This window comes from Cydia fagiglandana, chromosome 2 (genome assembly GCF_963556715.1).
Source record: "Cydia fagiglandana chromosome 2, ilCydFagi1.1, whole genome shotgun sequence".
Lineage (NCBI taxonomy): Eukaryota > Metazoa > Arthropoda > Insecta > Lepidoptera > Tortricidae > Cydia > Cydia fagiglandana.
Window position 1 is genome coordinate 72373 of NC_085933.1, and position 16233 is coordinate 88605.

At 41.1% G+C, this 16233-nt stretch overlaps 1 protein-coding gene across 1 annotated transcript in view; it reads left to right on the forward strand.

The window, feature by feature from the left end:
- The first annotated feature begins 2288 nt into the window (after positions 1–2288).
- Positions 2289–16233, forward strand: part of LOC134671812 (uncharacterized) — a 33585-nt gene continuing 19640 nt past the window's right edge. Inside the window, exons 1-6 of the mRNA XM_063529641.1 lie at positions 2289–2395; positions 4857–6189; positions 6447–6645; positions 7799–7957; positions 9464–9535; positions 13262–13358. Coding sequence (XP_063385711.1) covers positions 2393–2395; positions 4857–6189; positions 6447–6645; positions 7799–7957; positions 9464–9535; positions 13262–13358 — 1863 coding nt within the window. The 5' untranslated portion in view covers positions 2289–2392. The remainder of the gene's footprint in view (positions 2396–4856; positions 6190–6446; positions 6646–7798; positions 7958–9463; positions 9536–13261; positions 13359–16233) is intronic.

A 16233-nucleotide genomic window follows, 5' to 3' on the forward strand; every position in this document is an offset into this window, starting at 1 on the left:
GGTATAAATTTAACATTTGACAAGAAACATTAGGGCCCCCCCACATCTGGCATCTTTCGAGCGTCGGCGTCTACAATTCTATGGCCGCTGCTCGACGCAACGTCGACGCAGCGTCGACGCTACTGCGCAGCGACGTCATTTTCCATAGCGCTGACCAGACGCCGACAGACGCCGACGCTCGAAAGACGCTAGATGTGGGGGGCCCTTACACACAAACTTTGATCTTAGCCAAAAGGCCGAGAAGACAGTGACTTAAATATATCAGTTAAGGACTCCACACTCCACAGACCTTGCAATAAATAGCACGCGATTTTCGATGCATTGCCGACAGGTGCATTATCGCTATATACAGTTTTTGGCAAACCGCGAGTTCTACTAGTGTAAATATGAAGCACTGTAAAAGTACTGCAGCACAGTAAAGAATATTCTTTGCACTGTACCACCTGCGGTAATACTAAAATAGAGCCACACGAATTTAAGAATTTAAGGCAGAGGGGGTGGGGGGTCCTCTATAACCAAATTCAAAACATAAAAAGTCTATTTTCGTAATTTTTTACATCGACGGTTCTGGCTGACGCAGTTTTTGGACCGTTCTCCTATACTTCTCTTCTCGCTCTCGAACTATCACCATGGTGCAATTTCCAACTGTCGCCGAACCAGTCGCCGGGGATGGTACCTAGTATACATACATACTTACTCTACTTATAGTATTAAGTCGCGGCCACTATTTTATTAAAATAGTGAACCTATGTTTACAAATCACTGAAACCATGGAGTATAGAGTACTTAAAACATCTACCTTCCATAGTTAAAATGCAGTCAAATGATAATGTCCATTTAACATTTGACGATTTTGACGCCTACTGTTGAACATGCGACCAAAGAGAATATAATATGCGGCAGAAAGGGAGGTTGCTTCGTGGCACATCTGACCGAAAGGGCCATCCAGCCCCCCGGCCCCGGCTTTCCCCGGCCCTGGTGAGGAGTCCTAGGTATGTTCATGTATTGTCTAGGTACTGTATGTTAGCACTCGTGGGTGATGGGTATCTCGTTGTGATATTGCCGCCCGCCGCCGCCGTGCGCCGAGGGCGAGTATTTTACTACACGTGAATAAATACTTTGACATATTTTAATGTATAATATTGTTTCATTGCTATATATTCCAAAAAAGAACCCTTTGATTGATATAAGCAGCTCGGCAGTCAGCGTATCCCGCATGTCTGGACGCACCCTTTATACCTATCGTAAGTGGTCGTAAGTACCTATTATATATAATAGGGTGTCATTTAATCGATCTGCAGAATTTTCATATTTTGATGAACAAAAATATACTATATTTGGTCAGGCGAAATTGATAGGTACTTGGTAAGCAAGTATTTCTAAACCAGTTCGCAATTAATAATGTCATACTGAGCGGCTTAAATTTTGATTTGGTTAGAAAATTTGAAATTTGAGCGGTAGTAATAGTAAGCGATCCACCATTAATCAAATATTGATAAGCAATCAATGGGTAAGCGAATTATTTCATTTTGGATTAACTGATTCGCATAAATTGGTTAGCTGGAAAATCTGTTAATCAGCATAGGTATGTCTAACTATATAACCTAACCTACGCTTTGCGGATCAGTTGATTTTTTAAACAAAATAATATTAAATGTTGGTTTTCTTAAAGGCCGCAGTTATAACCTAACCTAACCCACTTTTCGAGTAGCAGTTGATTTCTGTGAAGGTCGCAGTTCTAACCTAACCCAACCCACTTTTCTAGTAGGTACCTACCTACTAGTCCAGTTGTGGTGGCAAATAAGTAATCATCGAATGAAAAATGTACGCTCACGATTGGCTGCTCGCATCACGTGGACTGATTTCGCTCCGCCTGCAACTCTGCCAATTTTTCAAATCAAACGTAACCCACCATATTATATCATAACCATTACTTTAAGTAATATGCATACCTCTCATCAACTAAACTGCCTAAAGACATGTTTTTTCTGCCAAGCAATTTTTAAATCTTGCTGATCAAATTATAATCTTGCAGCTCAACTATTTATTAAGCTGATAATTAAGTAATGTGGACCGTTTGTTATAATAATGTTTAATTTTTTTTTAAACGGCTGACCATTTATTTACTTCCCTATTGCCTATAAAAAATACACAAAGAGATATTATATATCATAATATCATCTATGAAGCTCGTATCGCAAAAGAAAAAAAAACGCCTTGACGTTCTCTCGTTTCAAAGTCGTTATGTTGCGTCAAAATTGCACTTAGTTATAATAAAACGGCTGCGACGAGCATGTTGGCTCGCGCCTGCCACTCGCGCCGCTAACAACATGTTTGTGTCGCGCGAGCCGTGCCAAGCTCTCCCGCTACAATCACTTCTAGTAGTTGGATCATGGTAAGTTGGCCCCTTAGGCCTCGGACTAAACTCAATTCATACATATATTCTGTCATATAAAGCGCTCGACCAAACCCGTGTCACGGATTAATAATTAATAGTATTAATACGGTACCCGTGTCTTAAATTGCCGCTCGAGCGCGCGCTCGTCGCATCAATTGCGTCCAATACACGGCCTTACATCTGTAGGTACCTATCTATATAGCACAATCCATACTGAAATGTAAATAACCCGTTGGCGCGATTCGGGCAATGAATTAGAGATTAACTAGATACGATATAGTAAAGATATGTGACGTCCCACGGGTAAAGGTACCATAAGGCGATTGGTGCTTATACATAGTTCGTTTTTTTAGCATTAAAAAGAACTTGCAAGAAGGTAAGCGATCTTGACATGTCTTTTAATTAAAAAACTCTTTTTAAAATTCAAAAACTATTAGGTACTTATGAAAGCAGAAGAATATAAATGATCGTATTAGATTCATAATTGTGTATTTGCCGTAACTTATTTTTAAAATGTGTTTTTCAATTAAAAGACACATCAAGATTGTTTACCTAATTTCTAATGCTAAAAAAAACGAACAATTTTTACGTTGGTCCAATATTATTGCGCCAAGCGCCAGCCGCCTTACCTTTTGCTGTGTAACGTCACATACTTAACTTTACTATTTCGTATCTAGTCAATCTCTAATATCCATCGCGGCGCCAGCCGGTTGGGGTTAGGACTTAGAAAATTCACGACCATAATTTCGTCACAATAACATTGCCACTTTATATGTTATTGCTATTGCATATTATTATATTAGCGCTGTCGCATGATGACATAGGCTTGTGTCAGTCACGTGAGAGAGTACCAGTAGACCGGGAGATAGTGACACATTTTACTGGGTCATTTGTACCAGTATGGCGGTTCGTCAGGGGTCTAAGCATGTAATGAAGGAAAGAAAAATGATGGTCATAGCGCTGGTACCGGCGGCCCAATCGCGTGGGCGTTAGTCGAACGTGTCGGATAAAATACGAGTGTCGAACGATTTGTTCCACAAAAATCCTCGTGTTATTCGATAGTCCATAAAAAAGAAGTAGACGGTAGCGTAATGCCATACTTCTCCGGTGTGACTTACAGCCCGCCATACTGAGGCGAACACGTTAATTTAAAAACAACAATTCAATCATTTGTGCCAAGCTAATTTTTGCACAGGTGATCATAGTCGAGCAGCCATTCATGGACATCACCATGCCATACTTTTCGGATGGTTCCAAATGGCCGCCATACCGCCGCAAAGGAGTTAATTTTTTTTTATTGCTAAACGATTTGTACCAGTATTGCATTTAAATTTTTGGAAAGTATTTGATAAAATGTGACCGTTATTATAATTGCCATACTTATAGTAGGGGGAAAAAGTGCTGCCATACTTGAAAAACTTATTTAATCGACACGTTTCAAAAATACGACTATGTATACGTAAAATAATTTTTTACAGCATGGCATCGTCATATTCTGTTTGTTTGGATACAATTATACCTAAAAAAAAATATTTCAGATTATAACTACGGGGCGGACGACTGTGAGACTTAAGCCAAGACTTAAAACAAAAAACAATTTTTTGACGATTTGTACCAGTATGGCATTTGGATTTTTGGAAATTGTATGATGCAATGTGACCATTATTATATTTGCCATACTTCTAATAGGGGGAAAAAGGGGCACCATACTTGAAATAAAATAAAAATATTGTACACATTTGCCACCTCCTACAGGTATGGCATTATGAGATTTCCATTTATGATCACACAGAAAGTCTTGAAAAAAAATTACAAGATGGTACAAATCGTTTAGCAATAAAAAAAAATTAACTCCTTTGCGGCGGTATGGCGGCCATTTGGAACCATCCGAAAAGTATGGCATGGTGATGTCCATGAATGGCTGCTCGACGATGATCACCTGTGGAAAAATTAGCTTGGCACACAAATGATTGAATTGTTGTTTTTAAATTAACGTGTTCGCCTCAGTATGGCGGGCTGTAAGTCACACCGGAGAAGTATGGCATTACGCTACCGTCTACTTCTTTTTTATGGACTATCGAATAATACGAGGATTTTTGTGGAACAAATCGTTCGACACACGTATTTTATCCGACACGTTCGACTAACGCCCACGCGATTGGGCCGCCGGTACCAGTGCTATGACCATCATTTTTATTTCGTTCATTACGTACTTAGACCCCTGACAAACCGCCATACTGGTACAAATGACCCAGTAAAATGTGTCACTATCTCCCGGTCTACAGGCGAAGTATATTATTATAAGTACCACATGATCTATGGATAATTTTCGTTTAGGTTTGTATAATAAATAGACGACAGACAATAGACATATGAGGCATTTACGGCGTAGAAATTGTAGTAAACCGTATCCCGAAAAGTTTAGTTTGTTGAGAGAATGTCCTTCCTTCCATTTCAGGAGGAAGAATGCTTGGGTGGTGAATTGATTTGCGTCGTAAACAAAACAGATTCCGAGAAAAGCATCGCGACGACGAATGCGGACTTTCAAGAGTGTACGGAGGAGTCGCAGGCCTGGGATAAGGAGTCGCGGTCGTCGGATAAGGGGTCGCGGTCCTCGGACAAGGAATCGCGGTCCTCAGACAAAGAGTCGCTGTCCTCGGATAAGCAGTCGCGGCGCACATATGTGCTAGCGGCCGACAGCGAGAGTGACCCAGCCTCCCCCTCCCCTTCTCCCTCACCCACCCGCGCCCGTCCCGCCCTCCTCTACGATGCCATCTCTCTCAGGAGTACATCCATTGTTAGCCAGAACAAGAAATTCACCATTAACGCCGCGGAGCCCATTCAAGAGGAACGGTTCGCAGACGCGAAAGACCTGCTACCCAACTGCCAAGTCGTCGATGATGACCCGGACGCCTCGCAACTACTTATAGAATACTCATTGCACGCCCAGGAGACCTGTACTCAGACGAGCAAAACTATACTCGAACTAGCTCAGACAAATTGCGTAAAATGTTATACGGACAGCAATGTCATTGAAACACAAACCTCCCGCGTATCCATTGTCGAGAACAAAACTATAGAATATAGGATAGAAGTAACGGGGTCGCAGACGCGATTCACGAGAAATGAAATTCCTTCGAGAGTGAGCGGCCGCGCCGGCGTCCGGCACCCGCTCGTCGGACTCAGCCCCTCGCGATGCGGCTCCGATGATTCCGGCACACTGAGGATAATCGACGACGAATCGGAAACTAAATCGACAGAGGAAATTGAACAATCCGACCTTAGTGACAATAATACTTCTAAATACGATACTTACTTCACTGATTCACTCGAAGACGACCACACCCGGCACGATGACAACAGCGACGCGAGCATCCCGAAATCCGTAGACCGAGACGTCGAGGAGCTGTACACAAATCTAAAAACAAGTTTCGGTTTGCGTTCGTTTGACAGGCCTCAATTTGATACGCCTCGGTACGTCGCTCTGTCCACTTTGTCCGAAGAAACGACGAAGGAGAGCTCAGTGTCACGGCGAAACAATACAAGAACCCAACCGAGAGAAAGCCCACACAGAAATAGTGTCACAGCGTCTGAGCTGAGGACGATCCAGCCGTCCACAGAGGGTGAGAGTAAAGAGCAATGGAGACTGCCTCCTATCGGCCGGTGCGAGCACGGCGGCAGCCCGGGGCGGCGCCCCCACAGCCCCGCCGCCAGGGCACCAGCGCGTGATCGCGCCGACACCGCCAGCAACCTGGCAGCTGGGGAACACGCCAATCTTGCTACGAGGATTGGTAAGAAGTTCAATTTTGTCCCTATTCTACAGTATTTGAGACATTTATAACACGTATGGAAGAATAAAAATCAAACATAAGGGGTAAAAAAAGGTAAATCAAATTTGGTTACAGAAAACACTATACCTGACAACAGGAATGTGTTCAGTCATATCATAATGGTAAGGTAGGCAACTCTATCACGAATAGCCATCGTTTAACGGCGGTGCTGTAAGAAGAAACTATTTGGCAGAGAGATGAACACAACATTGTTGTAGGATTCGTGGCTCCCGTGAACCCGCACCGCTTGCCGTCGCTCGTGAAGCGCGCGCCGGCGCCGGCGCCGGCCAGCCGCGGGGACGGCGCGCCCGCCCGCTCGCTGCGCGCCTCCTCCCCCGCTACCATCAGCATCGGCGCCAAGATCCAGCAGCTCAAGATGCCAACAGCTGACAACAAGCGCCTGCTCCACCAGTTCTCGTAAGACTCGGTTAAGGTTGAGTTTTTGAATTAGGTACATTTGTTTTATATAGAGCTTTTTAATTTTTTTCTCAAAAATGGACGGCAAAGTCGACTTTGTCGTCTAAAAAATAGGTCGCGAAGCGCGTAGTTTATGGTCAATCAAAAATTGAAAAGTTAAAAACATTGCAGTCTCGATTTTGGGACTGCAATGTTGCATACAAATTCCATTATTTGTCGAGTTCCAAACTTTTTAAAAGTCGAAATGACCATATCAAATGAAGGCACAGGCCCATTAAACAGCCAAACAGATGATTAGTACCGCGACTATTTAGCTGTCTCAAATAGGTTGGCGTATTTTCGGCAGAAAAATACACTTCTATTTTTTTTTATTAAAAAAATAAAAAGGCGGCAAGGGCTTTTTTCTGTGTAAATATATACGTAAGAACGTTGGTTTTATAAAATATTTCTATGATATTTATATTTCTTGCACCATTTTTGAGAAAAGCACTATACATGACTCGGCTGGAAGGCTACTTGCTGGTTTCGGATTCAATTAAACGGACTCCCAAGGTCGTCCGTTTAAAACGAATCCTCAGCCTGAAAGTAGCTACTTCCGAGCCTCGACAATAATGTACTATTTTTCACCACACCAGCTCGGAAAGAATTACTTTGCACTTCAAAAACGAATAGCAAAGTTGCATTTTATCCACATGTGAGGCAAAGTAATCAAATGCAAATTTTGAGTTGGTTTCTTATGTTTGCTGGTAGAATTGACTTTTAATGATGATTTTGGATGATAAATATTTAATAACATTCATTTGGATTTGATTTGGTTTGATTTTGTTTGATATTTTACATTTAATATTTGCTTCGGTGTGGTGAAAAATTTTGTGTTTCACTCGGGGGCAAATTTTGTTTAACCCTCGTGCTTTGAAACCCTCGCAACGCTCAATATTCCATTTTTCGAACCACTCGCTACGCTCGTGGTTCAATTTTGGAATCTTTCGCTTGCTCGGGTATCAATATTAGCACGAGCGGTTAAACAACAACTTTGCCCCCTTGTAAAACAAATAACTATTGTTTTATTGGGCAAAATTGACGATTGCTTGTTCGTGTAAGTACATATATTGATTTATGATGGTGGCTGATGGTAGATACCGTTGCGCAACAGCACCTGGAGCCCGGAGTGCCGCAGCTCGTCGCCGGACAGCGCTCGCTCGCGCTCGGCCGGCGCGGGCGCGGGCGCGGGCGCGGCGGGCGCGGACGTGGCGGCGCGCGGCTGCGACGCGCTGTGCGCCGACGTCATCGCGCGCCTAAGGCAAGCCTGCAGGTCAGTCGACCGAGCCAGCACTCGATGAAGGAAATTTACTTAACACTTATTCCTAAAATAAATACTATGGTGTTAAACGTGAGAAAACGATGGAATGCTCTGATTAGTGTCCGACCGAAGGTTCGGTTTCGGTTTCGGTTTCGGCCAGTTTCGGCCAAAAAATCATGTTTCGGCTGTAGTTTCGGTTTCGGCCAAAAAACGGCCGAACCTTTCGGCCGGGCCGAAACTTACGAAGTGGTACTTCGTACTATGAAAGTAAACATTTGAGAAAGATCATAAGTTGGGGAACAAGTAGGACAACAATATTGATATACTGATTTATATATGTACATATACATAAATTAATTGGTTTATTATAAAACACAATTCCCCTAATCAAGGCGCCACTGGACGGGCAGGACGCAGTCTCAATGTGTAAACAAGTGGAGTGGCCAAGTTGAAGAATAGCAACTTTCGTATGACAAAAAAAAGGTTTATACCGACCCGTGGTATTGTTGGAATCAGCATGGTCTACTGATTTTCAAAATGCATATTGTGGCTTCATAAAGTGCTGGAATGAGTTTATATGACGTCATAAAGTCAGCAGTATAAGTTGTAAAATTTTTGACCGAAAGTGCAAAATATATAGAAATCGTAAAAGACAGAAAAAATTCAATCAAAACGCTATAATAAGCATGTTTTGTAGGAAAAACTTTTCTCTAAAATCGAAAATGGGCAAGATATTTGACCCGAAAGTTGGAAAAATCTAGGACAGTAAAAATTTCGATGAATGTTGTGTCATTATAACACCTATTTTTTTTTATTGTGTTATCGCAGAGAATACGCTAAAATAAGCATGTTTTGTAGGAATCATTTTTCACTAAAATCAAAAATGGTGCTTGCTGATGATAATTTTAGCATATTCTCTAGGATAACATCATGAAAAATAAGCGTCATAATAACATCACTCTGATGAATTTTTTTCAAAGTGCTGCACCCCCTTTGCTTTAGTCCAACCCGGTATAAACCTTTTCGGTTCTACGAAAATCGTTAATAAGGTAATTTCTACGAATTGGCCTCTCCTCTAAAAAAGCGGTTTTGTGAGATATTTTCAACGATTTTCACAAGTCTACAAAAGGTTCGGTTTCGGTTTCGGCCAAAACTGGGGCCAATGCCGAACCTTGGGTTTCGGTTTCGGTTTCGGCAGAAAAACATGTTTCGGTCGGACACTAGCTCTGATTTGTATATGCTGACTATATAATGAGGTTACCGCAATTAAAGTACATATATATCAGTGGCGGCGCGTCAAACATATCCATAATAGGCAAGCCGGGGCTAAATTGGCTTACATATTTCCTTTACAACTGTGCTCAAACGTCCAAACTTAGTATATATATATACTAAGTAGGTATGTACATACTGCAGATAAATACAACAATATTAATTTTATAATCACTATTTTTATTTTATTTAAATTCAAATGATAAGTAATGAATGAAGTAAACGTGTAAGTACTCACTACTTTAGCAGTTGCGCGCGGATGACGTTCGAGCAGCAAGTGAGCCGGTACGAGAGCAGCGACACCTGCGGAGCTAAGTGGTACTCAAACTCTATTCTTTTTCAACAACTTTTCACCAACTCATCCTTTGACAATCTTTGATTTATATATTTTACTAATCAAGTATAGTTAGTGTTTTACTTTTTGGCATTAGAAAAAAGGTAAATAATCTTGATGTGCCTTTTAAATGAAAAACACGTTTTGAAAATAAGTCACTGCAAATAATAATACGAGTATGTAGGTAGTTAACGATTATGAATCTGATCATTTATATTCTTCTGCTTTCATACGTAATAATTATAAATTTTTAAAAAGCGTTTTTCAATTAAAAGACATATCAAGATCGTTTACCTTCTTTCTAATGCTAAAAAGCGATAATTATGTTTATGTCACACTTACACTAAGTATAAGTATTACAATCACATCACATGTCAATGTTATACAGATAAATAACCAAATTCAATTAAATTAGGCTATGTCAATAATATAAATTAATAGTTTAGGTTTATTTTTATTCAAACAAGAAATACATGTAATATAAACAAAATAAAAACAACTATAAACTAAAATTAAAACTACATAAAGCTACAAGTAAAATAACTACTAAACTAAAATAACCTATAAATAAATAAAAAACCGGGCAAGTGCGAGTCGGACTCGCGCACGAAGGGTTCCGTACCATAAAACAAAAAAAACGGAAAAAATGCAAGAAGAAAACGGTCACCCATCCAAGTACTGACCACGCCCGACGTTGCTTAACTTTGGTCAAAAATCACGTTTGCTGTATGGGAGCCCCACTTAAATCTTTATTTTATTCTGTTTTTAGTATTTGTTGTTATAGTGGCAACAGAAATACATCATCTGTGAAAATTTCAACTGTCTAGCTATCACGGTTCGTGAGATACAGCCTGGTGACAGACAGACGGACGGACGGACGGACGGGCGGACGGACGGACGGACGGACGGACGGACAGCGAAGTCTTAGTAATAGGGTCCCGTTTTACCCTTTGGGTACGGAACCCTAAAAACTGGCTCCAGTTCAGTGCCTTGGGGCAGGGTGCCAAGAAGGCTGGCGGCATTGCCGCGCTGGACGGCAATACCAATGCGTTGCGCAAGGTATGAGCCAGCCCTCTTGTGACCCGTCGCCTCCACGAGGCGCTTCGCCAGCTCGGCGAATATGCCGTGGGCGCCAGAGCCCCACGGCCCTAGGGTTTCCACCCCAAACGGCTCAAACATGCAGCCAGAATCAATGGCTGCATATTTGCGCCGCTTGAGGTGTTCAGCCGCGTTGGCGGCCGCACCAGCTCTGTTAGATGTTCTTGGAAGATGGGACTGCGCAAGGGTGTCCACGCATGTGGCATCCCAAACCAAAGGCAGTCCCATCTTCCAGGGAACGAGGGTCATGCCGTCCGGTCTTTTCCCGTCATCGCGGGCCAAACCAGACGGTTCCAGAACCGCCGGCACCCCAGCCGTGACAAGAGCTCGGCGGAGGATGTCGTTTTTTTTTTTTTTTTTTTTATTATGAATGGGCTTACTCATGGCCACAGACTAGCCGAGGCGTAGACGTGGCCTACGATGGAGCGAGCTCGTTTAATTAATAGTTGTAATAAAATAAATAATATTCAAAAACTAGACGGGCCCGCAGCTCCGCTCGCGTAAATGAAATAAAGAGTTTGTCTTATGTTTAGTTAAATACCGACATTATTATGTATTCAACCCTGCTATGGTTTAGAACTGTGATAGGGATTTGTTATTTGTAGCCGTTATTTGGATAACTCAATTCGCAAATTTGTCAAAAAATGATGTGATTTGATAAAAGGCAAGATTGTATTTTTTCATCTACACGTATTTAATTAAAACTTGTTTCAAGATAAAATTATTATTTGTTCTTATAAGCCTAGTTGCAAAAACGTTCATTAGATTAATTTTCGCCTTAAGACGAATATGGACGACCACCGCCTTTGAATCGCCTTTTCATACAAACGTAGGTAGTCTAGTCCCCATTTCCCTTTCTGGATATTAACATTACTTACTACGGCTACGGTGACGCAACGACCCAAAATGAGTCCTGGCCTCCGACACCAGATCACGCCATGTTTCTCGGTCTTGCGATTGCTCTCGCCAGTCGCCATGGCCGAGGTTGAGCAGGTCTTGAGCAACTACGTCGTTTCAGCTGTACCTAGGACGTCCACTCGGCTGTCTCCCATTTCGTTGTCCCAGGTAGGTACGCTCTCTTCACGGCACGATCATCTCCCATTCTCTCTAAGTGTCCAAGACACCACTGAATTTAGCCGCTTTTGTCTCTCAATATTTCGTCACTATATCGGACCACATCCTTATTTCTATGGCAACAAAATTATATTACGATATTTGGCTGACTGCTGACTGTACATTTGCTTATTTTCATCAGGTCGCTCAATAATATCTGAACATGCACTTTAATCTACCTACATAACTTACTATCAACTTTGTATTTTTGGCCCATCTCAGCATTCTCAGCCCGTTCCCCGGACGAATGGCAATGTTTGCCGAAGCCGTGAAAGTCAATCTGAATAATAAACTCAAAAAGAAATTTAAAACAACAAAATACAAATTATTAATAATATGATAATATTACTTTGATTGATAAGTCATATATGGCATAAGTCATCTCGTACTCAGGTTGAGGTTGACAGCACATTTTATTTTACTTCGTGTAAAAAAACGCCGAAATAACTGTATACCAACATGACAAACATAATTTACGTCACTTTAACTTACGAATAATTTGGTCTAGTCTGTACGTATAGCACCACCGAAACGAAAGCAACCGAGAGTTGCCGAAAATGGCCGATAATCGTAAAAAGAAAATTGTTATGAAAATTTCTTTTGCTTATTGTAAATTAAATACGCATCGAAGGCGATAGTTTTTATGCTCTAGTCTATTCTCATATTTAGATAATACATTGGAACAGTTTTTTCTTATCATACGCTTGTCGTATTCGAGAAACTTGTCAAAAAATTTGTAGAAACTTGTAAGGCGCCATCCCGCTTTTTCCCTCGTTTTTAGGGTTCCGTACCCAAAGGGTAAAACGGGACCCTATTACTAAGACTTCGCTGTCCGTCCGTCCGTCTGTCACCAGGCTGTATCTCACGAACCGTGATAGCTAGACAGTTGAAATTTTCACAGATTATGTATTTCTGTTGCCGCTATAACAACAAATACTAAAAACAGAATAAAATAAAGATTTGAATGGGGCTCCCATACAACAAACGTGATTTTTGACCAAAGTTAAGCAACGTCGGGCGGGGTCAGTACTTGGATGGGTGACCGTTTTTTTTGCTTTTTTTTGTTTTTTTTTTTTGCATTGTGGTGCGGAACCCTTCGTGCGCGAGTCCGACTCGTACTTGCCCGGTTTTTTTATCCCGTTCTGGTTTTTCAATTTTATATATATGATGATTCGTACATGGCTCTAATAATTCGGCAAGGCGCATGATCGCAACATCATGTTGATATGTTATTATAATAGGTACTTACTTACTTCACTCAGTCCGAAATGGCTCAAATTGTATAAATTGTAAATAAAATAGAAAACAAGATGTGCCGTGATAGGTACGTCAGCAGTAGAAGTTGCTAAGCGCGCCAGGTGTTCAAAATGATCTTGACGCGACGTTATTGTTAAGAGAATAAGGGCGTTTCAAGGTCATTTTGAACACCTCGCCCGCTTAACAACTTCTACTGCTGACTGTATTGTGGATGTGTGTGTGTGTGCGTGTGGTGTCGGCAGGGCGGCGGCGGCGGAGGTGCTGGAGGAGATCCCTCGGCTGTTCCGCGGCTTCTGGCCCGCGCTGCCCGAGCGCCGCCTCGCAGACCTGCTGCGACTGGTACCTAGCTACGCTATCCTTATAATCAACATCACCATTCATAAACACACCACCCCATCGAATCTTATTACCTATGTGGCTTTCATTTTAAAGCCGTTTGATAGAAACGCACTCCTCTTTTCCTCAACCCCTTTTCATCCGACGTGTGTGAGTTTGCGCAAACACTTGTGTTAGATGGGTGGTTCACCGTAGGTACGATCATTCATACTCGTATACGGTTGTATTAGGTACCATCGCCCACACTCTTAACTGGTACTTCGTAGTAAAAGTAAACCTTATTCTTACTAAAGGCATAAGGTCCACCAAACGACAGTTAATAGTAGAAGAGCCGGCCGCAAATTTTCTAACCGACTTGATACCACGATGAAATGCACAATGGTTTCCCATAAAAGTGATGCTAAGTCCGAATTCGATAGTCTGCCACGGCGGAACTTGCCGAAAGTACGAAAAAGAAGGCCACTTCCGGTGCGAAAAAAGGGGGCTGATTTAACCCATCTGATACCGAAATAATAGTTATGGCAGCAGTTAGAAATTTACATGTAGACACATAAAAGCGAAGTCTGCCAGTATTTTTTTTGCCGGAAGTGCTTGGCAGACGCTCTCAAAGGTGGCCAACGGGACCCCTAATTTAACCCATCTGATACCACCATGAAACCAATTCCAGTCGGTAGGTATGAACCCTCATGTCAGGAATATATAAGTCTGCCAAGGCTTTTCCTGCCGAAACACCTTGGCAGACGAGATTATGTAAGCAAGGTCGGCATCGGTTACCCTACACTAACCCATCTGATACCACCATGAAACCAATTCCAGTCGGTAGGTACGAACCCCCATTTTAGGAATATATAAGTCTGCCAAGGTTTTTCCTGCCGAAACACCTTGGCAGACGAGATTATAAACAAGATGACCATCGGTTACCGTACACTAACCCATCTGATACCACCATGAAACCAATTCCAGTCGGTAGGTATGAACCCTAATTTCAGGAATTTATAAGTCTGCCAAGGCCTTTCCTGCCGAAACACCTTGACAGACGAGATTATGTAAGCAGCATCCACATACGAGGGATCCGTATTTTGGGATTATACAGATTACGGACATTATTAATAGCTGTAGGCTTATTTATTACTTTATGCTTATACATATTTGTATATTATTATGTTATTAATAAAATATATTTATAATTTATTAAACCTAAACTTAATACATTGGGAATTCATTACCTGCTTACGGCAGTAGTAGGGATAAGTGGGTGAGTTCTGGCTCACTGAGCCAGGCCAACAGTCCCTCCCCCTTTTTTCCCTTGTTGAGGCCCTGCAACCTTGCCTTGAACCCAAACTAATGTCATTGTAGCTCGAATCTAACCTAATCTATTTTTATTGCTTTTAGAATATTTCAATTATCTACTTTTGCAAAGTTAAATGTTGAAATCTCTATTTCGAAAAATGGAATTTTAATGTGACTTTAACACGTTCACTGCGTTACGGGGGCTTTAAGCCCCGTACGATGTCATCATTCAGTGCGAAGTTAAATTTATTTTAGAAGTTAAAGGGGGGGGGGTTGCACACATTTTACCACTTTGGAAGTGTCTCTCGCGCAAACTATTCAGTTTAGAAATAAATGATATTAGAAACCTCAATATCATAAGCGATAAGACCGCCTGTTGTTACCTCTATTGTCTTTGTTTATGTTATTGTCCATTTATTGTAAACTAAGTGTATGTGAGGCGTGCAATAAAGAGTATTGTATTGTATTGTATCATTTTTGAAGACCTATCCATAGATACCCCACACGTATGGGTTTAATGAAAAAGACATTTTAAGTTTCAGTTCCAAGTATGGGGGACCCCCAAAATTTATTGTTTTTTTTGGTGTACTTTCACAAAATAGATAAGTACAGAAGTCAATCACATGTATGTACTTTACTTTTCATACCTACGCTCGGCGGTCGCTCTAGGGTTGCGATTGTTGCGAACTATGACTTATGCACAAAAAACTATCGTGGTAGTGGCACTCGTATCTATCGTATCGTATCTCGTATTTAGTTGTTTGATTTATTGTTGAGGATGAAACGGGAAGAATGGAAATAATAATTAATAATAACATTAATAACTCAAATAGGTATTTTAATTTTAATGTCATTTTTATATTACAAATTTGTTACAGAAAATATCTTGCGATGATTCCGAGATTGGCGAAATACACGATTATTATATTTTTAAGTGTAATAAATTCGCATTCTCATGTACAATGTAATAAATTCGCATACGCATTCTCTCTGAAACCACTGGTAGCTTAAAAAACGACAATTCACCGTTTAATGTTGAATTTAAACAACCGTCCACTGTACAGTTATAATAACTTTTTGTTTGTTTCTCCATTATTGCACAAAAAAGTTCACAGACGCGTGTCTCAAGCGGATGGCACTCGCGCTCGCACTGGTCCCAACTGGTCCGAGATATCGTGTCCGTGAGCAGTGTCTATGTGTGCGTTGCTTGAGCGCGCTTTGTATGTAGGTTGATTTCTGTACCTATCTGTTTTGTGGTACTTTCGTTTCGGCCAAATACATTTCGCCAAATTTCACTTCCCAACAAACTTATCGCAATAGTTTCATTTCCCAAAGGAACCTTTAGCAAAGTTACACTTCGCATATAATTTATTTGGTCAAATTATCATTTGGCATGACTACAGAAACGAAATACTATGTACTAGAAAAAGGTCATCGAAGTGGAATAATTAATTTAATAGAATAACGAGATGTTAAAAAATTTGCTTGACATTTTAAACTAAAATGTGGTTTAAATATTGGTAGTTTTTTACTATTTTTGGGTTATAATGATTACTTTGGTGTTATTTGCTTTAATAGAATAGCAAGA